Source organism: Plectropomus leopardus, chromosome 18 (genome assembly GCF_008729295.1).
Source record: "Plectropomus leopardus isolate mb chromosome 18, YSFRI_Pleo_2.0, whole genome shotgun sequence".
NCBI classification, from domain to species: domain Eukaryota; kingdom Metazoa; phylum Chordata; class Actinopteri; order Perciformes; family Serranidae; genus Plectropomus; species Plectropomus leopardus.
Window position 1 is genome coordinate 28,165,743 of NC_056480.1, and position 23,648 is coordinate 28,189,390.

The 23,648-nt window shown below is 40.3% G+C and overlaps 1 protein-coding gene across 1 annotated transcript in view; it reads left to right on the top strand.

Moving 5' to 3' along the window:
• adcy2b (adenylate cyclase 2b (brain)) overlaps positions 1-23,648 on the top strand; it is an 87,707-nt gene that overhangs the window by 23,659 nt on the left and 40,400 nt on the right. Inside the window, exons 3-7 of the mRNA XM_042506433.1 lie at positions 3,485-3,646; positions 5,132-5,281; positions 10,159-10,307; positions 12,253-12,364; positions 21,154-21,281. Of these exons, the coding sequence (XP_042362367.1) occupies positions 3,485-3,646; positions 5,132-5,281; positions 10,159-10,307; positions 12,253-12,364; positions 21,154-21,281 (701 nt within the window). The remainder of the gene's footprint in view (positions 1-3,484; positions 3,647-5,131; positions 5,282-10,158; positions 10,308-12,252; positions 12,365-21,153; positions 21,282-23,648) is intronic.

Here is a 23,648-nt window from a genome sequence, read left to right on the forward strand (position 1 = left end):
GTGATGAGCAATCAATTTGTCTGTTTTTAGCAGTTTACTCTAAACTGACACTCTCAGTAGATTCTTGTTTGGAGACTGGCTCTCTGAACCTGAAAGACACAGGAAATAAACAGACAGACAGGAAGGTCACAGTTCAGCTGGTGTCCCAGTTGAGAGTGTGACCTGTTCGCACCGTCACAACCAAAGCCACCATAACAGGAAGGGGTGGACTGACAGCAGGGGAAGCAGGCAGGGATGAAGAAAGAGGTTAAGGCACAAGGTATCAATGAACAACACAGTAGGAAACACACATCTACATGCATGCACAACATAAGTGAGAGCAGATACAAGGTCATGAAAAGGGAGAGGACTAAATACAGTAAACAAACAGGAAGCCTGATCTAAATATTTTCAACAGTAAAGCACGCATCCCCATACACAAGGAAATATGTGAGAGGTCATTGTAGTACCTTCAGTATTTTCTCATGTGGTATTTAGTTTTTAATGCAGTTTATCACAGATGCTTTTTCTGCAGTGCTGAGTGAGCAGCCCACCCATCTTCAGTAACTCACCATGGGATCAGCTGTGTATTATCTGATCTTTTTGTTAAGAAGAGTGGGCAGCCCACTCCACTCATAGAACAGTATCCTGTATTTAGGCAAAAAAGCAGACAAAGTGGGAAGATACTAAACAGAAATCTCTGGTGGGATTCAATCACAGGGATTTTTCTGATCTATATTTGGATATTGCTGTGCTCATAGTACTGTACTGGATTACTGGTATGACCAGGCACATCGGCCTGAATGATTTGACCTATGATGTTAAGTCATGTCAGAAAATGCTTTTACTGTCTGTAGAAATGAGGGTACCAAATGGGTTCTTCCTGAAAGTCAGAGGTTCTGCTCCAAATCATCGCTCCTGAAGAACCTTTTTTGCAGAAAGGGTTTTTGTAAGACTAAGGAGCCATTTACAGGGCAACAGTTCTTGCATGGAACATTAAACTTTTGTTGGAGTTTTGCCTTTTGTTCACACAGCAATGGCGTTTTGGAAGCCTGAAAATGCAAACTTATGAATCCAGGTTCCATTGTGGATTTTTTTAAAAAAGCAACCCCGACTGTTACTGTGAAAACTGGCAATGCATGGATCCTGTGAGAATGGTGATCTCACAGTCACACTTCACTCATGCGCATTACATTTTAGACAAAAAGTCATGCAAGAATAGGAGGACAACATGGTGGACTACCCAGCTGTGTTTGTGCTCTACTGAAGTTATTAACGTTGTCGGTTCTTGTTGTCTTCTTGTTTGTTTAAACTCACCACTCTGTAGAAGAATGCCTTTGTGCAGAGGCACATAGTGTCTTTGATATTTGCCATTACAAAAATACACCACCAACTACTGGCCTGGCATGCATACTACAGCGTTTTTGCAAATCTGGTACATAAGGATAATTTTCACAATGTTATGATGAACAAACACCATTTTAAAACACGCAAAAGAAAGACTTTTCTGTTATTATTGAGCTGTTCTCTTTTAAACATGGCCTAAGGGTTCCTTAAAAATATCATTTACATCCAAAGAACCTCTTTTGGAAGAGAGAAGTCTTAAAAGATTGTTTAAAGCATGGGTGTTAAAGATCCTCAACCTCAAATATTCAGATGTTTTTCCATGTTTCAAATGATTTCAAATATACAACCGTCTGGAGGGGGGCGATTGCAGTTTGTTACAGTCACTCTGATGCCAGCATAGAGAATTATAGCAAGTAGAAATAAATATTTATATAATATTTACAACCATTTTATGCCATACAATACCACATGGTCTGTTGATCTATTTTATTTTATTTTATTTTATTTTATTTATTTATTTTTACGGGTACCTGGCAGTTGGTAGTTTGTATTAGGTTCTAATGTGGAACCAAGTTTTGGATCCCGACCCTACTACACCATTGACTAGTAAAGGTTGTAGTATTAGTGATATCCCCCCAAAATACCATGATTGTAGGGCCTTGTAGGAGACTCATGAGGCCTAAAACTCCTGGACATGTTATATGGCTCCAGGCTAAATTGAGTACCATGATTAGTGGAAGAGAGATCTATGAGTTATCAATCAAATTACTATTTTTAGAGCCCTCTGAGTGAGTTCTAGATAAAAACCTTTAAGATATAAAGGGGTTCTCGGTAGAATGCCCAAAGTGAGTTTTTGGTAGCATTATCAGATGTTGGTAAAGTTCTGAAAATAATCCCCAGAGGCGATTCTGGGTAAAACAATGACACCTTTGAAGGGTTCTCAGGAGAACCTCTCTTAGGGGGTTGTGGTTGGAACCTGTCACAGTTGGTATTAGATATAACCCTCTATGTTTGGTTCTTGGTAAAACACTCTGATACCCCGTTTCCACCAAAGTAGCTGTAGTTCTCGCATCGGTTCCATTACAGGTTCTTTGTGCTATCTAGTAAACCAGCACGTGTGTCCACTAATTTTGGAAGGAACCATTGTAATCAAGGATGTGTCATCAATAGAGGTCATTGCACAGTGCATGACAAAACAGTAGACGCAAAATAGCGGATGGCTTTTGTTCTCTTATTGCAGATATTCGTTTTTATCCAAAGAGCATGGACCAACTAATAATGCCCACTGCATGCTCTTTTTTTCCTAACAAATTCTAACTTGACTTCTCATATGCTGCACTCTCCATCCTCTCTTTCCAATCTGTAGAACATGACACGCCTACTGATGGTGTCACAGTTCAAGCTGAAGTTTACGAAACACCTGCTAAGTTTTGGCTCCAGTTGTGAACCAACTTTTGAGGCTGAGAAGCAAATTATTTTTGGTCAAAATTCTAAGAAAAAGTTCAAAATTAGGTGCAAGAACTGGAACAGAACCCATTCCACGTTGGTGGAAAAAGGTTTGAAAGGGTTCCATGAGAAACCTTTATAAAAAGTTTTACCAGGAACCAAACTGTTATGGCAGCGACACGGGTACACGGGAGAAGCCAGGACCTGCTGGTTGACGGAACAATCTGGCGATGAGTGGATGGAGTCTTTATAGGACAGGTCTTGATTGTGGGAATGAGTTGCACCTGGCACTGCCTGCAACAGAAAAACTTTGCCCACACGCTCACACACACACAACACAGACATGGGAGAGAAACATGGAGGATGAGACAGACAGGGATCAACAGACAACACACAGAGAAGAAGAAGGGGCTGCCATGATGTGAATCATGACAGGCACCTTCATTTGCAAGAGTGTATGTCTACAACGGTTATCATCGCTGAAGCATGATGGTGTTAAAAGTTTTGTGCCTGCATATTTCTCTCAAGCAGTAGCTGAATTATTTAATGCTTTCTGTTTATTTAGATTTATAGACAGAGGGAAAGCCACAAAGTTGAAAAAAAAGGATGAAGAAAAAGTTTTCAGAAAATATCTCACAACATCAAGAGCTGTGAACAGATCTAGTTTATCTAAGACAAATTACGTCACTATCTCCCTGCTTCCTGTTTCCAGGTGTCCTTCTTCCTGTTCATCGTGTTTGTGGTCTACACCATGCTGCCCTTCTCCATGAGAGGGGCCATTATCGCCAGTGCCATCACCTGCTTCTCACACACTGTCACCCTCAGTGTCTGTCTGGCCTCCACCGTCACAGAACTGGAACCTCTTGTCTGGCAGGTAAGAACTGTTGATGTACAACTTACACAACTTAATGAGGCCAAGATGGCTCTGTGGGGAACTTCCTGTTTTGGCTTTCTGAAGGCCTAAATCAGTGTTACACAATTTATGGCCAGCCAACAAAATCAGGACCTCCATAGGACGTCAGGTGGCACCCCGACCATTTTCTTAATCACAATAAAAAATAATGTGATTCACACCGGGAATTGTTTTTGTACTTTAGTATACATAAGGTGCTAGAGTGCATAAAACAACATCAAAATAGAGCTTGTTTATCAAAAAAAGTGCCAGTAGAGGATCCCCTGCAACCCCTGACAGGGGCCTGACAGGGGGTCCTAGCTAGGACCCTGATGTCCTAAAATCCTAGAAATGTTCTGAAATCCTAGAAATGATCAAAAAATCTGCAAACTGTCCTTAATCCAAGAAACATCCGAAGATCCTAGAAAAATTCTAAAATCCTGGATATGTTCTAAATCAGAGAACTGTCTTGAAACCTAGAAATGTCCTTGAATCCTAGAAACTTCAAAAAAATCTTGGAAATCTCCTTAAATCCCAGCAGTGTCCTAAAATCCGAGAAATGTCCTGGGATCCTAAAAACCTCATAAAATCCTAGAAATGTCCTAAAATCTGAGAAAAGTACTAAAATCCTAGATATTTCCTAAAATCCTAGAAACATGTATGGGGCTGCTGCAACTGGCCCCTGAGCTCCTGTCATTTGGCAGAAGTGGCCCCCAAGCAAAGCAAGGTGAATATCCCTGTCCTAAACGATCACCTCACTGCATTATTATCTGCAACACAGGGGTGAGTTTCTCAATACCACATTGGTAAATATGTTCCATACACGATTAAAAATGACAGAGTACAACATTTTAATAAGGCCTGGGTTGTAAAACAATGAACCTATCGTGTATCATGGTGACACAGAACATTCGGCAAAGCCTCCAGAGTCAAATGAACTGCCTTTTAATATACTCAGGGAACAGCTCTTAAAACACTGCCTCACTGTTGACACAGCAGCACAAAAAAAATCTCAGCACAAAACAGAAACCTCATAATGCCTCTGTTAGTACACTAAAGTGCTAACATCAAACACATATGAGATAAATGTTGAAAATACAGAAACATGCCCAGGTGGATAGATAAAATTGATTTTGCATCACATGCATGTCTGAGGCTTACACACACATAGAGTGGAAAGGTGAACCACCAATAAAACATGCTCAGAGACACTTAGTGCCCTTGGATACAGCACCAAGGACAACCTATTGATATGCAGGGCCACCTTTTAAAGAGCTTGAAGTTAATGGTGGAAAAAGTGCAGTCAAAGCCTGTGCTCTGGCTCCGGCCTGGTTTTACGAGGTAATAATGTAGGCATACATGTACGTAAGTGGAAGGAGGCAGATAGTGGGAAAGTTACACTTACAGGCTCAACCACAACATTTGTTGTTCTTTGTGTGTGTGTGTGTGTGTGTGTGTGTTCGGCAGATCTTAGCCAATGTGATCATCTTCACCTGTGGGAACCTGGCTGGGGCGTACCACAAACACCTAATGGACCTGGCTCTCAAACAGACCTACCAAGACACCTGCAACTGCATCAAGTCGCCCATTAAACTGGAGTTTGAGAAGCACCAGCAGGTACACTCACACACACACACATACACACACACACACACACACACACACACACACACACACACACACACACAGACACACACACACACAAAGGTAGATTTGAAATGAACATTTAATTAAACTAGTTTCTGGGGATGTGGCTGACACATTAAAGATAGTGGGTGTTCCTACTTTTACTGTTTCAATAAAAAACTGCAAAATGTGACAAATCATAATATAAATATATCTTAGTAACAACTATAAAAGAAATTAAGCCCAACCCCAAATCAGTCAATAATACACATTTTCCCTTTTCTCTGTAGTGCTATTAATTAATCTAGATAGTTTTGGTGTGAGTCGCAGAGTGTTGGAGATATCGGCCGTAGAGAGGTCTGCCTTCTCTCCATTATAATGGAACTGGATGGCACTCGGCTTGTGGTGCTCAGAGTCCCCAAAAATACATTTGAAAAACTCAACAGTAATGTCTCTTGGCAGAAATCATGACCTGGTTACTCAAGATAATCCACAGGCTTTTTTGTTAGCAGTCTCATTTAAGAACTATTTACTTTCTTATGAACTACACCCACTAATCATATCACTGCGCAGACAGCATGCATCTACTGCTAGCTCACCTAGCATCACTGAGCTAGTTTACGTTACAGTTTAGCCGAGGCGAACGCCATTAATATTTTCTTCTTGCACTGTGACGAGCATGAGCCTCTCGTCAGTGAGTAGATTCACGTTTTCTTCTGTGCTGTGATTCGGTTGGTGGGTGTAGTTTGGTAGAGAGAAAATAGGTCCTACATGAAACTACTCACAACAAGGTCTGTGGATTATCTTGAGTAACTGAATCATGATTTCTGGAGAGAGACATTGATGATGAGTTTTCCAAATGTATTTTTTTGGCACATTCAGCAACACAAGCCAAGTGCCATCTAGTTCCATTATATTGGAGAGACGACAGACTTCTTTATGGCTAATATGTCCAAAACGCTGCAACTCACACCAAAACTATCAAGATTGATAAACAGCACTACAAGTAAGAGATAAAATATGTAGTTTTGACTTCTCATGTGTCCCTTTGTCTGTCTCCTTGTACTCAGTGAGCTACTCCTTTTTTTAGCTCTAGGAAAGGCAATGTTGGTGGGTCACTTGAGTGGTCGCTTCGCCACTTTTGTTACAGAGTGAAATGTCTCGACTGTTGGATGGATTGCATTCACGTTCCCCTCAGAAAGACTTGTAATAGTTTTGGTGATCCCTCACTCGGGTCAAAATTTATTTTATTTCTAATACAAACCCCTCAGCTTCAGCTTTGTGTGAAGTGCTAATTAGAAAACATGCTAATCTAATAAACTGGGAACATTGTAAGCACTATTCCTGCTAAATATCAGTGTTAGCATCATCATGCATATGTTAGCATTAACTCAAAGCACAATTTTATAGCCTCACAGAGCTGCTGGCTTGGCTGTGTTCCTCGCTCTCTCAGACACACATACAAGATGAGAGCCAAAATAAATTTCAAACTTGTGCTCTATTATTGCCAAAATATTTCACTTTTGAGTTTTGGGAGGGATGAGGATTTGGTAAGTCAGTCATGTCTAAAGGCATTATGCAATGACATTTGCTTGACATTAGCGTCTTCACCCTGACATTAGCCATTCTCACTGACTAGGGAAATGACACATACAATTAAACATTAATAAGTTCTGGTCCACTCAGGAGGGAACAGCTAGGATATTTTTTGCATTAAAAAAATCTAAAGTTTTTCCTTACTAATGGACAAAATATAATTTATCATTAATATATATATTTTTAATGTATTCACATCAATAAATATACAATATGCATGTGTGCATGCATGCCATTTATTCTACAGGTGGGTGTAAAAAGACTTATATATGAAAAATATACTTTTTTTGTTTAACATTTATGACCAAAAGTCAGATACAGGCTTTCTGAATATTTTTTGCCTGTATTTAAACTTTTGAAACCTGGTTTGACATCACTTTCTTTTGCTGCTTTCACATATATTTAAACCTTTGAACCCTGAGCAAAATGGTTCAAAATGTTTTAAAAACATGAGAAAAAGGTAATGAGAAACTTGTAAGGAAATGTTTCACAAATTGCAAGAAATTAGTAGATTTAGATTTTTTTTTTTTTTTTTTAAACCTAGGGAAAAATGTCTTGGGAAAAAGGAAAAAAGCTAGGGAAAATATAACAACAACAGTTATTACTTCTCATTATAATTACATATTTTAAAGTATGTAATAGAAAATTATTAAAATTTGTAAGAATGTTTTGAGGTCATTTTCATTTTTAATTTTATTTTTTCCCCCTATTTTTTGTGCTAATTTTCAAGTAATTTTCTTGTACTTCAAAAACCCCCAAATCATGTCTTGTTATTTTTTTTTTTCATTTTTAAAGAAGTTAAGTCAATTTGCTCAGGTTTCAAAGGATTAAATAACAGGAATTATTTATACTTTAGCAGAAATCTTCATGTTGGATATGATCACTGACACACAGCAGTTTTCTGTGCGCTTGCATTACTCGTGTGTGTGTGTGTGTGTGTGTGTGTGTTGATGTGTGCTGTGGAGTGTGTGAGGATGCACGCAAATGCCAGTGCATAACTAAATACTGCCAAATCTCATTCAATAGCTGAATACAGATAACTTCAATTCATTAATCAAACACATGAGTAATAAAGCTACATCTCTTCAGGCTATTATGCCCCCTCTGCATGCTCACAGGAGAGTGTTCATATTGTTTCAGTGCTGAATAAGTAAATAAGTGCAGGTGGTGTGGAGTTCTATTTTTAGTGCATCACCCCCCCAACCCCTCTCTACTTAATTTGCTGCTGTGTTTTAGGAAATGAGCCCGTGGTGTGTGAACAATGTAATGACCCTCTCTGCTGTGAGCCGCATTTATGAGTCACACCCCCTCAGGCAGCTATTCGCTCTCTCTAATATGCACACACACACACACACACACACACACACACACACACACACACACGCACACGGCCAAACACTCACACACGCTCAAAATCACCCTCAAACAAGCCTCCATCCAATGTGGATGGTGCTAAATTAAAGCAAAAACCCACAACTTACATGGTTACACAACAGCTCTGAATGATGGATCTTGCGTCTCTGGATCAACATTTTTCTTATTCCCAAGATAACTGACTCTATTATGCAATGACATGTCTTGTTGAGGATGTTTTCAGTGCAGCTGTGAGTGAACATGACTGTAAAGAACATATCAACTAACTCAGACATCGTCAGCAGGACAGACTGAAGTACAGATCAGTGTGGCAGGGTCAGAACACCAATAAATAACTGACAACACTACACAGGGCTCAGCATCATAAACGGATTATTTTTTTTGATAAGAATGTTTCACCTTTATGTTTCACCTGTCGGATCACAGACAATCTACAGAGCGTTCTCTGTTGCTTTCCTCTGCCTTTGTATCAAGAAAATGTCTGTACCTCAGACGCTCATATGTACAATACTTGATGTTAGCTTCCTGTGCTCAGGGCTGAAAAATTAGCCCCCATGAAGCATAATTAAGGGAACCTATAAATATGTCAAGGATGTTAAATATTAGCTGTGGATGACAACTGCTTTATAATTATATGCAGTACTATAGAAGAGAACAGAATGGAATAGAACAGAATGTTTTGTTCTAGTCTATTGTGTCTATTCTGATCTATTCTAACCTATTTTTTCTGTTCTGTTCTGTTGTTTTTTGATCTATTCTGTTCTGTTCTGTTTTATTTTGGGGTTTTTCCTTTGGTTTTGTGGTTTATTACATTCTGTTCTATTGCCTTCTGTTCTGTTCTTTCTATTATGTTCCACTGTTTTCTGTTATATTCTATGATTTTCTGATCTATTTGGTTCTACTTCGTTCTTTTCTATTGTATTTCTTCTATTCTGTTCTCTTCTATTTCATTGTGTTCTCTTCTATACAGTTTTCTTATCTTTTATTTTCTGTTTTATTCTATTGTTCTATTATATTATGTTCAATTCTACTCTGGTCTGTGCTGTTCTATCTTGTTAATAGAACAGAATAAAATAGAACACAACAGAACAATAACTTGCTTCAATGCCACTCTAAACAGTATGAACTTTTGGCTCTCATTTTGAATGTATTAGATAGATAGACAGATAGATAGAGCACAGACAGGTAAGACAGCCAGACTGTATATGACAGATATGAAAGACACACAGAGTTAAAACACAAGAAACAAAACTAGAGTGGTATACTGCACACCACAGACATAAATTCCAAACTGTGTATTTCTCTGTATAGAGTCCAAACAAAAGTTTGAATGTGCAATAGCATTTGCTATTGATAAACGCCAGTAGCTCAGTCCATAGGGACTTGGCTTGGGAATCAAAGCGTCATTGGTTCAAGTATCCATACGGACCAAGTATAGAATGTGGACTGGCAGCCCCCTCACTCTGACATTTCTCCATTAATGCATGGGTTCAGTTTGTGGATGTGTCTGTTTTTCAGGCCTGTGTGTATCTAACAGCAGAGTGAAAAAATAATAATTTCCCCTTGGAGATTAATTAAGTCTTCTTAAAAAAAAAAAAGAACAAGTGCTGTTTGTATGTTTTTGTCTTTGACTCAGAATGGAGCAGTCCTGCTGTGTGAATCAAAAACAACACTGTAGCTGAATATTTTCAGCATTAAGCTGTACAGCAAAAGTAACACTACTTCAATCACTGTTACTGTGTTATCATTTCAACATGTTAATCCAAGTATTCGTTCATTTTTTCTTATCTTCTCCATGGATGTATTATCTTCTCCACATGGCACTATTGTTTGTAACATCCTAGTTGCCCTATTGACTTCTGGCTTCCATCCCTGTCTTCCCCTGTCTCTGTCCCCAGGAGCGTTTACTCTTATCCCTACTGCCGGCTCATATAGCCAGGGTGATGAAAGCCGAGATCATTCAGAGGTTGCAGGGACCCAACTTCGGCCGAACCGAGAGTACCAACAATTTCCACAACCTCTATGTGCAGCGACACACCAATGTCAGGTAAGATTCTTCCCCTTTATCTGTGCGTCCACATAATACAGGTTATTATTTTCTCCTCTCTTGTCGCTGCATTGCTTCTATACCATCCTGTCCTCCCCCTTGTCTTGTTTTGTCTTCCCCTCTCTACCTGCTCTCACATCGGATTTCTCCCACACTCTGTGCTCCTCTCATCATCTCCCTTTTTTTCCTCCACTCTTCTCTTCTTTCCATTCTCGTCATCTTCTCCACGTTCCATCCTCTTCTTCCTTTTCATTGCTATGGCCAAATTCTACTCAGACTTAATCCACCTCCACTGTACTCTGAGGTCACTCTGTTCTTGATGACATCCTCTATGTATGTTGTCGAGGTGCATAGAAACAAATCCAGGCTTATCATGAGAGCCTCTTTATAGAACCTATATAAATCCTGTTTTCTGCCATGCTGGAGCTTCACAGGAGAAACTTTATCACTGTGTCCCTTTTAAGTGGGCCTCATGTGTGTGTGTGTGTGTGTGTGCGTGTGTATGTGCGCGCTCATGTTGATCTGCCTATTATCCTTCCAATAATAACAAATTCTCACATAGGCTAGCTCACAGTGAATAGGGCAATCTCTCCAGAACAAAGAAGTGACACCCAAGGACATGTGGCAGCATAATTGTGCCAGGATCCTCCTACACTCGACAGTTAGCAGAGAGCCAAACACCAGCCGCTGCCTCCACTCTCATGTCTGCAGCTGGAATCACTGGTTGTTGACTAATATTGCGTGTTTCCAACAGAATAAGAATCTATGTGTGGCGGTAACTGACGACATGGGTGGGGGGGTGGGTATTTGTCAGACAGCTTACTTTTTTTTTTTTTTTTAATTCCTATCTTGCGTGTGTGTATCTTCTTTATCATTCTAAGTCCCCTCTATAAATCTGCACATTTTTGCTGGTCTGTGCTGCATAAAAAAGCATAAAAAATTAGCTTTTTCATCCAAAAAAATGAAATGAAAAAAATGTGTAGAAATTACCTAAAATCTGAGAAACATTCTAAAATTCTGAAATCTGAGAAATATTCTAAAATTCTGAAATCTGAGAAATGTCCTAAAATTCTAGAAACATGTATGGGACTTATGCAACTGGCCCCTGGCTTCCTGAAAAATCGAATGAACTAAAGCAGCGTCTGCTCAGAAGACAAGCTGGTTTAGACCAGCCCTAATCACAGTGCCTCTCTCTTCTATAGCACTTGCCATTTTTGTCATTACTTCTTGTTGGTTTCAGCCATAGACTGTAAATGAAGATGAATGATGCTGAAGTGAGGTTAAAATATTCTGGATGTGAGCGTTGCCATCTTGTGAGGGTGATGTCACCGGGAGCCCTGCATCTGTGCAGTAACAATATCTGTGGTGAGGGAGTTCCTGCCCAAACACCCGTCCAAACAATCGTGAGCAGCTCCACTGAATGCGAGCACACAGATTTGCTGTCACAGCTGTCAATCATGGCAAAAAAGCCCCCTTTTGTATAGTTTAATAACTCATTAAAACCAAAGTTATTATGAAAACAAACAGTTGAACAAACATCAGGGTGATGAGAACTACCTTCAGTGACAGAAATCATCTTTGGGAAAAATTTATTTGCCGTGTATTTTGAGTCTTTAGTTCGGCCTATGTCCCATTCACTGACATGGAGGGGCGGGTCTTAGGACCTTTGTTTACCATCATGTACATTTCTTCATTTTCTTACCACGTTCGGTCTCTCTCCATGTATGCAAGCTAAGTGAAATTATGTCTGAATAGAGACTGAATCTGATATGTTTGAAAAATGTCAGGCAAGTTTGGCAAGGGAAAAAAAACGTCGTTATATGGGGTCCTTGAAAAGTCATGGAAAAGTTTTGAAATTTTGTCTTTAAAATGTTGATGGTTTTGTTACTCAGTAATACCATATTAAAATGCTATATTAATTATTGTTTCTTGTTGTTTCCTGCAGCATTCTGTATGCTGACATCGTGGGCTTCACCAGGCTAGCCAGTGACTGCTCCCCAGGAGAACTGGTGCATATGCTAAACGAACTCTTCGGCAAGTTTGACCAGATTGCAAAGGTAAGCCAGTTTTCATCACATTTCATACACAAGGGTCTTTAGGAAAAAAATATTGGAATTTAAACAGTCTTTACAGTTTTTCTCATTCCCCTTGGTTCAATTCTTGAATGAGATTTTTTTTTAAAAACAAAAAGTTCCAATCTCTGAATAATTTTGACATATTGAACAGATTTGAATTTCTTATTTATTCTCCAGCAAATTGAACATGTTTTGGCGCATGTGTGCTGACGAAAACTAATGAGATAATTTTAAGGGAAATTTGTAAACTTCTAAACATTCTTTGATCATTTGAACCATCACATGCAAAATGATCCCTTTTATTATCAAAATATGTCAGACTTACATGTGAATTATCTGTTTACTATAGTATTCTGCCAGCCTTTTAAGAGTGAAGCGGTTAAGAATATTCCCGAAAGCAGCATCTATATTGTCTATAGCACTCACCATTGTTCTTATTGCCCCTCACTGGTTCCAGCTCACGGCTTGACAACAGCATTCCAACAGCGTTAGTCTCAAGCCCGTGCTGCTGATTGGCTAATTGAGTCCCATCAGAGTGCTCATTGTTTTTTTCGGGTTTTTTTTGTTTTATTTTAACTGAGAATCTGTTTCATGTCATGATGCCAGATCAATCAGTCAACGCAAAGTCAGTGGAGTTGGAGGATTCTAAGGTCTGGAACCAGACAAATTAAACATTTGTGACTATTGGCACTTTCAGTTGAGACAATGTTACTGTTGAAAGCATTTGGTCTTTATGAAGGCCCAAATGCACTGAAAGCGTCTAACTCTCCCATTTTGAAGTACACCTAGTATTTGAAATGGCTGAACATACACCAAAGGTGTTATGGGGCATGTCAAATGGCTTTGACAACCGTGCTCAGACCTTGCTTCAATTTTGGAACTTCAAATAAAGACCCAGTGCCCAAAGTCAGAGGTGGGACGGGATGACAGGGAGGTGAACAAAGGGGCACAGCAGTTTTTGGCAACAGATGACAGCTTATGTTTGCTCTATCAGCTTAACTAAAAACTCTAAGAGCAGTACAGTTGTAATTCTGCAGCTGTAAACCAAAAAACTGCTAACACTGATACCACTAGATCTGAACCGTTGCTGTCAAATGTCCCATACTGTCACCTACAATGAATGTTTACCAACATTTGCTGATCATAAAATCTAACTTGCTACATACACCTCACAACAGTAAATAAGTAATGTAACACAGAGATATGATTAGCTGTGCTTTATGTTTCACCCACCTACAAGAAAAAATAAAAGCTGAAATGGGGCTGGTCCCCAGTGGCTTTACTCATGCAGCCAGCCGACTGACAGAAGGAGCAGCACACATATAACAATTGCTCTCTTGCCTTGTGAACCTATATAGGCTGCTTATATATGTGTATGCATGTAAAATGAATGGGGGGAACCAGAAAAGCCTTATAAATATCAACCTTTTCCCATAATATTGGATTTTTTTAAATATATATTTATTGAGTTTTCTTATTTCTTATTTCTGTTGAACATTGACAACAACAAAAAAGACATCAAAACAATAATCACAAACAAACAAAACAAAACAAACAGTACAGCTCAGTTTGAAAGAAATGAACGGAAAGCAATAGGAGACAGTCTGCTTTACAAACAGATGACGGGTCACAAAAGTCCAGATTCAAGAGAGTCCTTGTACAAAAATGGAGGAAGAGTCAGGTCAAAGATAGTCCAAAGAGGGCAGCCAGACTTTATAAAACTGGTCTACTTTGTCCTGCAAAAATACTAGTAAGATATTTCAGAGGAAGCAACCCAAATATAACCTTACACCAACCTTTAATAGAAGGGGCCTTATCACTAATCCACTGTAACAATATATTTTTTCTGGCAGCAAAAACTAGGATGTTATACAATCTTTTGTTCCCTACAGTGGTTAAATGTCTACTTCCAAATATTTTCCCCATTTCACACAATATGTCAGACCAGTATTTCTGTAGTTTATAACATTACCATAGACAATGAGTTAAGGTACCTATTTCAGTCTTACATTTCAGACACAGATGAGAAAGTGTCGGGTTAAAAGTATGTCTTCGGTTAGGAGATATATGCAGTCTATGTATTATTCTAAACTGGATTGCCTTTGTACCAGTACAGATGGATATTTTTTTAGCATAATCCCAAATATCATTCCATCTCTCCTCGCTAATAGTCACTGACAATTCCTTTTCCCATACATCCTTAACCCTCTGCGTATTAGTGGAAGACATGTCACATAAGACATCAATGAACAAGCTAAGAGAAATCTTCCCTTGATATTGGAACTTTCTCAATCTCAGAGATCTCGGGGTTTTCTATAAGGGTTGTACTCTTAGTGATATAATGCCTTATTTGTCAAAAAAGAAAAAAATCTTGCTTTGGGAGCTCTTCATCAGCTGTTCAAATGAGCCTCCCCTCTAGACGTCGGACAGATCGGCATGCCTTCAGCATATTTATGTTATCGGGTTGGTACAGTTGTCTCTTATGCTTTTAAAATTCTTAAAAAATAACAAATCTTGTAGTCGACCCTTTGCTAAAGATGATTCTATGTCTAGCCAAATAGAGGTGGCTTTGTCCTGTATCCATTATATTATATTATAATATTTGGCAAATCTAAACCGCCCATTTGATCTGGCAGCTGCAACATTGACATTTTTAATCTAGGCCTACGTTTACTCCATATAAACGAGCTGAGCCAGCTATTCAGATCTTTTAAGACCCTATTTGAAAATAATATAGGAACCATTTGAATAAAAAGCAACCTGCGTAACACATTCATTCTTATCAGGGTTATTCTACCTTACCTAAGAAACAGGGAGTGAGTTCCAGCGCTCTAAGTCTTGTCTTATTTTCCTAAATAATGGAACAAAATTAGCTTTATACAACTACAATTTTGCGGGACAATGGTGCTTTTAATTCTTTCATTTTAGCATCCACCCTGCCATTTTCACATGAGTCTGACACTGGTGCACTCATTCCAGTGCAGGGAATGGGGCTGCAGACTTTACGGGTTCCTCAGCATAAAGTGATGTTGTCCTGTGATCTGTTTCAGGGGGAAGTGGCTGTTGCAATGCGCTTAGCTCAGTAAGCCTGACGGGAATGCAGTGGAGTTCCCGGAGGCGTTTGCGGCGTGTGCGGTTACGTGTGCCATGAAGCAAGCACAATAGACCGATATGACTTTCTCTGAACATGAGGATGATGCTTCACAGCAGGATGTGTCTTGTATTGATGTTCCTTGGTTTGTTTCACACAGTGAGCTGGTGATGGAGCAGCAGGCTGATAGCTCTCTGAAGAATATGTTGGAGTTGGCACGGCCCTTTGGTGAGGTTAAAAATCATGCCCAGTGCTATTTCATTCAGAATGATGTGTTAATGACGAAGTGGGTGCCTCATGGGGAGGATTTTGTTGGTGAACCCATTTAAGTTGTTGTGCCTTCCAGATTTCGTACTGTGGTGTTGCAGGTTTCCCACGATGAGTCTGGCCATTTGTGCGTCAGGAAGACGCACGACCGCATCTTGAGGTATTTTTTCTGGCCTAGGCTTAAGCGTGACGTGTCTGCCTACATTAAGTCGTGCCATACATGTCAACTAGCAAGCAAACCGAACCAGAGCCTAAAGCTAGCTCCCTTGTGTCCAATTCCAGCTATAGGCCAGCCTTTACACCTTATTATTGATTGTGTTGGGCCATTGCCTCCTTCAAAGTCTGGCGCTAGTTATCTGTTGACGGGGATGTGCTTGAGCACGAGGTACCCGGCTATGTACCCTTTGCGCTCTATCACTGCCAGGTCTGTGGTGCGGGCTTTGTCACAGTTTATTTCAATCTTTGGCGCGCCTAGGGTCATTCAGTCAGACCAGGGGTCCAACTTTTCATCTTGTTTGTTTGCACAGGTGTTAAAACAACTGCACATAACTCACAATCAGGTGTCTGCGTACCACGCACAGAGCCAAGGTGCTCTGGAGCGTTTCACCAAATGCTTAAATCTATGTTGCGTGCATACTGTACCCAAATGAACAGAGACTGGGAGAAGGGATTACCGTGTTGTTGGCGGCCAGGGAGAGCACTGGGTTTAGTCTCGATTACCTTGTGTTCGGTCATACGGTGTGGGGTCCCCTAGCTCTGTTGCAGGACAACTGGGCAGAGGCCCAGCCACCCCAGAACCTGCTTGATTATGTTAATGGTTTCTGGTACAAGCTGTACCAAGCACAGGAGGTGGCCAAGGACAAGTTAGTCTCTGCACAGGGAAAGATGAAGAAGCTGTATGATCGCAAGGTTGAGAAGCATGTTTTTCTCCCTGGAGATCAGATACTTGCCCTGTTGCCCCTCGTTTCATCTCCATTCCAAGTGAAGTTTTCAGGTCCATACTCCGTGGTGAAGAAGGTGTCTGATCAGAACTATGTGATAGCTACTCCCAATCGTAGGTCACCTACTCAGCTTTGTCATGTTAATTTGTTGAAGCCATACTATCCTCGGGAATAGCGGGCAGTCAACCAGGAGACCCAGGGGTCCAGCGTTGGTCCAGTTAGCTTGGCGGTGCCGTTGTCCCCTCATGTGGTGGCAGGGCATGGGGAGGAGGATGTGTCAACTCCAGATGATGCTGTGCTTTACGGTTGCCTTAAAAACTCAGAGCAAAATCTGGATGCCTTGCTCAGCCATTTGGATGGGCCTAAACGACAGCAGTTGGTGGGGCTAATACAACGGTATCCGTGTTTCTGTTTGGTGATACACCTAGTCGTACGCATTTGGTGGACATTGATGTTGGGGAGTGTAAGCCAATCAAGCAGAGGTTTTATAAGGTTCATTATTTGTTACTATGTACTATGAGGAAATCTATCTATGAGTGGATTTAACATACAATTAAAATCACCACCCACTATAACTGCATCAGCTCTCATTTCTATAAGATCCATAAACATAGTGATAAAGTCCAGTGAGTGAGCTGGTGGATAGTAAACATTCATTATGATTATATCTTGTCCCTGTAAACTACTTTTAATTATAATAAAATTGCCATTTTAATCCCTAACACATTTATCCAACTTAAAGGGCAGGGTCCATTTAATGAGTATTGCTACACCACTGCTTCTAGTTGTGAGTGACGAGAAAAATACTTGTCCATACATTCCCTGCTGTAACTTTAAATTCTCTGTGTCATTAAGGTGGGTTTCTTGCATGAGTACAATGTCTATATTTGCTCTTTTCAAAAAGGTAAGCACTTAAAATGACATTAGAACCAGAACCAGAACAGAACACATTTAGATCAAACACTAATTTAAATTGGGAAAAATCCCTGCTAAACATGCCGACAGCTCACCCAAGCGCTATTTACGCCCATCTACATAGAAACAACACAGGCCCCACCTCACATACAGAGACATAACAGTAGTCCGCATGGTGAGGTGCAATAAAGAAAAATAAAATACAGTGGTGAATGATATGAACGTGCAAGTACTCATTTGACTTAAGTTGTACTGAACATTATGGATACACATATATATAAAATAAAGGCACTTTCCTTTTTCTTTTCGGCGTTTGTGCTGAGTCAGTAATCCAGAGTTTAAACAAGAGAGTCCACAAACGCCGCCGCTTCCTCCAGTGAATCAAACCTCTTTCCTGTTGACTGTAACCCTGAATATGGCCAGGTTCATCTTCTTCAGCTGCCCCTTCACATCATCAAAGGCCTTACATTTCCTGGCCACTGTCGCCAAATAGTTGTTGAAGAAATAAGTCTTTGGTTCCGTGCGTGCAGGTGGGTCCAGTTCCACACCGAGACGACGGGCTGCATTCATGATGTACTGCTTGTCGCTGAAGTTGTGAAACTTTATGATGATCGGCCTGGATTGTTGATTGGGGCCGGACTTTGGTGCTGAGGAGCAGTGCTCGCGGTCCAGCTTCACCCGTCCCGCTTTGGTTGTCATTTTAAAATAATCAGGTATCCACTTCTCCATAAAACTCACAGGATCTGTTCCCTCGGTACCTTCCGCTAACCCGACCACACGTACATTACACCTGCACCCACGATTATCCAGGTCATCAGTGTGCTCCAGCATTCACCTCACTTGTTTCTCCAGACTTGTCGTTTTAGCCTGTAATGACTCCGTCGTGGTCTCCACACTAAATCCTGCTCTCTGTCTCGCCGACTCAGGTTCCCAGCGCCTGTACTTGTGTCGTCTGTTCCCTTATAGCCACAAGCACCAATTCAATTTTAGCGTTGATAACTTTTGTGATATTCTCCGTAACATGGTTCATCGCTTGGAGAATAATTGGGTTAGCACTGTAGCTAGCATCTTCACATTCAGCTTCATCTACAGTGTTAGCTTCCGCAGTGTCATTCCCACAGTAAAAAAATGACACTTTTACCATGCAAATACGTAAAATAGTCGGATAACTTGATATATGCCTCAGGAGCTCGGTGAAGCACAGTGTTCCCTCTACGCTGCCATCTTGATTCCCCAAAATATAGGAATTTTAAAGGTGATGCCTGCAGTGCACCATAGGAGCATCAGTTGACACGTGTCAGATGGGCTACATTGACCTTTAGTATATTAGGCACCTTGAGGCTCAGTTAGAATTCATGAAATACATATCTGAAAAGTAAACCAATAATAGCTAGTGTAAATGCATTGTCTATTGGACAACCCAACAATGTTTTTTTTTAACGGAGTGTTTTAGAGGACAGACTACAGCAGGTGCTTGTGAATGCTTCTCAATCCAGTAAGTTGATTTTAAACACCAGGCCCCCTCAAGGTTTATTCCCCATTCCCTTCTCTGTTTACACCGACATCATCTCCTGCAGCAGTGAAGGAATGGCACCTTTAAAGTATGCAGATGACATGACTAGTGGTCCACCTGACTGGTACCAATGCCCTGTTTCCCAACCCCTCAGTATCAAAGGCTGACTGGTAAACTAGTACAGTCATTAAAGTAGCTAGGGACAGAGATAAAAACCTCCCTGTTATTTTCGCAGTGCACAGATTCTGTGTACAAGAAAGCCCAGCAGTGTCTCCACTTGCTGAGGAAGGACTTTTAATGCCAGCGAGGACATTTGAGCCCTGTTTAACAGGCCACTAATTGAATTTGTCCTCACCTTCAACATTTCATCCTGGTACACCACCCTCACCACCAAACACAAAACAAAACTCTCCCTCATAACTAATCGGGTCCGCTCAATAATTGGTTCACCTAAAGTCCCCTATTTGACCTATACAGCCAGCACAGTGATGAGGAAAGCCACTCTAATGAAACAGGAGCCCCCTTCCCCCCTCCACTAGTCCTTCCAGTTACTGCCATCAGGTCAACACCACAAAGTCCCTCTGAACCAGGAAAACATCTACAAAAAATCTTTTCTAAAAATACAATCCCCACAATTACAACCAAACCAATTGCGGTGTTATTATATGCTCCCAAACAACCAAATAGCACCTGCCACTTCAGCATGAGGTGCAGACAGTTGGCATCAGTTGAGAACACCACCGCATGGAACCATTCACGTTGTTATTATACGACACTTAATGGCCAGACGGAGCCTGTTGTGTTCACGTGATACCCTGCTGGATGGCGTCAAGTTCAAATGCTGAAAGTAACAACGTAGTATAATTAGCACTAAGGTCCCTGTAGGGCAGGCGGACGGAAAAGGTGATGACCCAACAAATCCTGGACTTTCAGTTCGGTGTTTGCTTCCTGTCGGTAATGATTTTTTTTCTATATCTTACCGTGTGCCTGTTTTTATTTATTTTTTTAAACAAGCATTTGAATTGGATTTTTTTTAATACTGCATGTACTACAGCAAAAACAAAAACAGAAACCAAGTAAGGTATGGTACAGAACATTCATAGTAAGGTATTATCTTATAAAACTGCTTAAACAGGACATCATGTAGAGTTTTTTTTAAGGTCTAAAATAATTGGGGAATGAAAATGCTACCTATACAATTATTGATGGTCCACAAGAAAAAAAAAAGAGAATCATGTTGTCATCAAGCATAAAGACAAGTATTATCCTATTTGAAATCATGAAAAACATGCATTGTAAATCCCTTGAATTAACCCAATAACTATCAACCATTACTATCTTAAATTACAGTATGGCATTTATAATCAAGAATTCATTTGGATCAATAGAGAAATAACGGAAGTTTAGGACACAAATGGTGCTTTAAGCTGACATTACCTGAAGTCTAACAGTTGGATCTACTTTGAATAATGTGCCGGAAGTGGCTGATTATGAAACAACAAGAAGGAGAGAGCAGGGGCTTGTGCTGTCAATCAGATGAAGCACAGCCTTGAAATGAATGTTTTCTCTGTCCTGCGGCCAGTGTCGTACCTTCCCAGAGCGCTGTGCATGTTCACAGCTGCAGGTTGCAGGAGTGTGGGCTGGTCCGAGTGTATCTGGCGGTCTCATGGGTACTCTGTTATTCGGGTCCAAACAGTTGAGTCAGGTTCTCTCAGGTTTGTGTCCAGCAGCTCTGTCCTCCTGCCTGATGAAGCCGCCGTTATATAAACCCGGTCCAACGATGAGCTGTTACACATCCCACATGTGGAATGAGAGCTAACGTGTTATGTGTGTAGGTGTTTGATTTTGGGCATGATGGATGTGACTGTGTGTGTGAGAGGGTTGTGTGGAGGTGAGAAAGAGCACAACACACAGCATTTTATAAATAAGATACTTAACTGTGGCTGTAGACGATCATTTTAGACAGATTATGGAGTTTGATGATAAACACACTTCTTCCAGTTAATCCACATTTTCCCCCTCTTCCTCTCTCTTTGTCTTTAAGGAGAACGAGTGTATGAGAATCAAGATCCTGGGAGATTGTTACTACTGTGTGTCTGGTCTGCCTGAGTCGCTTCCTCACCATGCCAGGAACTGCGTGAAGATGGGCTTGGATATGTGTGAGGCCATCAAGTAAAATACCAGATCTCTCTCTCTCTCTCGCTGTCTTTCTTTCTTTTTCTCTCTCTGTTTTTCTTTCTCTCTCTCTCTCTCTCCCTCACACACACATACACACGCACACACACAAACAGAAAACACAAACACAAACAAACAGGCGTGTGCCTGTCAAACAGATTGAGCAGAAGGAATGCCAGACTTGATTTCAGCTCTGTTTGAACTCCAGAGTAAACACAATGTGAATTCAATATGATAAGCTTCCCGACTGAACAAATACAAATTTCAAACAAATGAAAAAATATTCCCCTTGAGCCTTCCCACTCTTTTCGCTCTCTGTCTCTATACCTTTCACTCATGCATGATCTCAAACACATTAGTTTCACAGACCAATATGTTTGTCTTTTGACACTGACCTTTAATCCAAATCAGATTAAAGAGTCCAATCTGTGTCGTCCACCTCTGACACGATGAAGCACCGTCTGTATTTCAGTGCTGTTTGGGACGATTTTCTTCAGCGACTGAAATCGCACTCCAGAGGAAACACTCAATCTGTGTGACATACATATGTCACAAAATATAATGCTGGTTACTGGCAGAATTGGTGATGGCAGTCTACAAATGGCTAACTCAAGTGTCCAACATTTTGGTGAATATGCTTAATTGACCAAGAAGTTGTTTCAGCAAGTAAAATTGAGTCACAGTCATTTTTTTGTGTAAAGATTAAATAAATTAGACACCCCAACATCCCCTTTAAAATTACATGATACATGCTAATACAATAAAGTTGACTAATTTTTAGGTCTGGGTATTGGTGCTCAATACCTTAAAGGTACTGCCAAATAAACACAGTACCAGGTAGTATTTAAAACATATCCAGTCAAACAAAAGCTGCAACTTTTTTTGCTCTAGAAGCCTGTATTACGAATCAGGATTAGGGGTTAGCAAGGTAACTTCAAGGTACTGTATCTCTGGGTTTTCAGTGATATGCAGCTGGTTCACTTTTTACTGGTATAAACCACCGTGGTAACTGATGCTGAAACGCTAACCTGCTCTGTAGCAAGTTAACTTCAGTGTATCAGATAACAACCTGTTAAACCATGTGACCACTGATCAATCACATCAGTGGATAAAAAGTGTCCCAACATGAACAAAAGTCCAGAGTGACAGGAGTGACAGGTAAAAAGAGTGTATACTTTTTCTACGTCGTTAGTAAAACTATTTTATTGTTCTACGCTTTCTATTTCCACTGAGCTCATAACAAATGGAGAGGTAGTTTAGGACAGTAAAAACATGATGATGATTTCAGCTGCATTTTATTTGTGCAAAGTTTATTTTATCTGTGCAGTGTATCTGACAGTGTGGCTGATTTCACACTTTGATTAATCACTGCAGCTCAGAATGATGATGATTATTTTTATTATAAAAATCATCCACACACTGTTAACTGGCTCCTGTTATTAGGTGACAGAAACAGTCTGGCATCACTTAAAGTGTTTTTATGTGAATTCATTTAAAGTCTTGCCTACTATCGATAATTGAAAAGTATTTAAGTATTTCTATATCTTTTTATCCTGTTAGAATACAGGCTGTCATTTACATTTAACACCAATGAATAGGACTTTTTGGTTTTCCTTGAAAACAACATTGCCAGTGAAAAACAGTATTGCCATTTCATAGTCTATGGTACCAGAAGACGTACTTCATTTATGGTTCGATGATGTCACTCGTGATTAATATCCCATCCTCTTTCACGTGAATGCAGTCGTGGTTGGAGAGGAAAACTCAGAGTCGACTAATCGAGTTGCTGCTCGATTAGTCAGGCTGCTGTCCCCCCAGGCCCAAACCTGTCCCCTCCACGAACTGTCAGTTCAATGTCTGCATTGTTAACACAAGCGTACAGATCAGCAGCTAACACCCAACACCGAAACATTAAATGGTCCCAACAAACTCACACTGACATCGATATGACTTGGTTTTGTCATTAAAGTCTTTAAAACAATTAGGTAATGTTAGCCATGTTATGCTAACAGTTAGCCTGTCACTGTGTGTGCGGCTGGCTGAACTCTCACAGCAACTATGGTGTGGTGAAGCTGATCTGTGTATTTGACAGAGTTTTAGCGGGATAAGACAGGGCCAAAACGTTCAAATATATGGCTATATTACACACTCCTTTTATATTATAGGTATCCAATGAAGTACTTTATCAGTGTTTGTATAACTTTAAGGGTACTGGTATTGGTACCAGTATCATATTTTTTAAGTGATACCTAGCCCTCCTCATTTTTTAGTTTCAAATTTGTTTTTGTGAATTCAGCACAGATTCAGGTTAGCTGTTTCCTCTTGCTTCTGGTCTTTATGCTAAGCTAGGCTAACCACATTTTA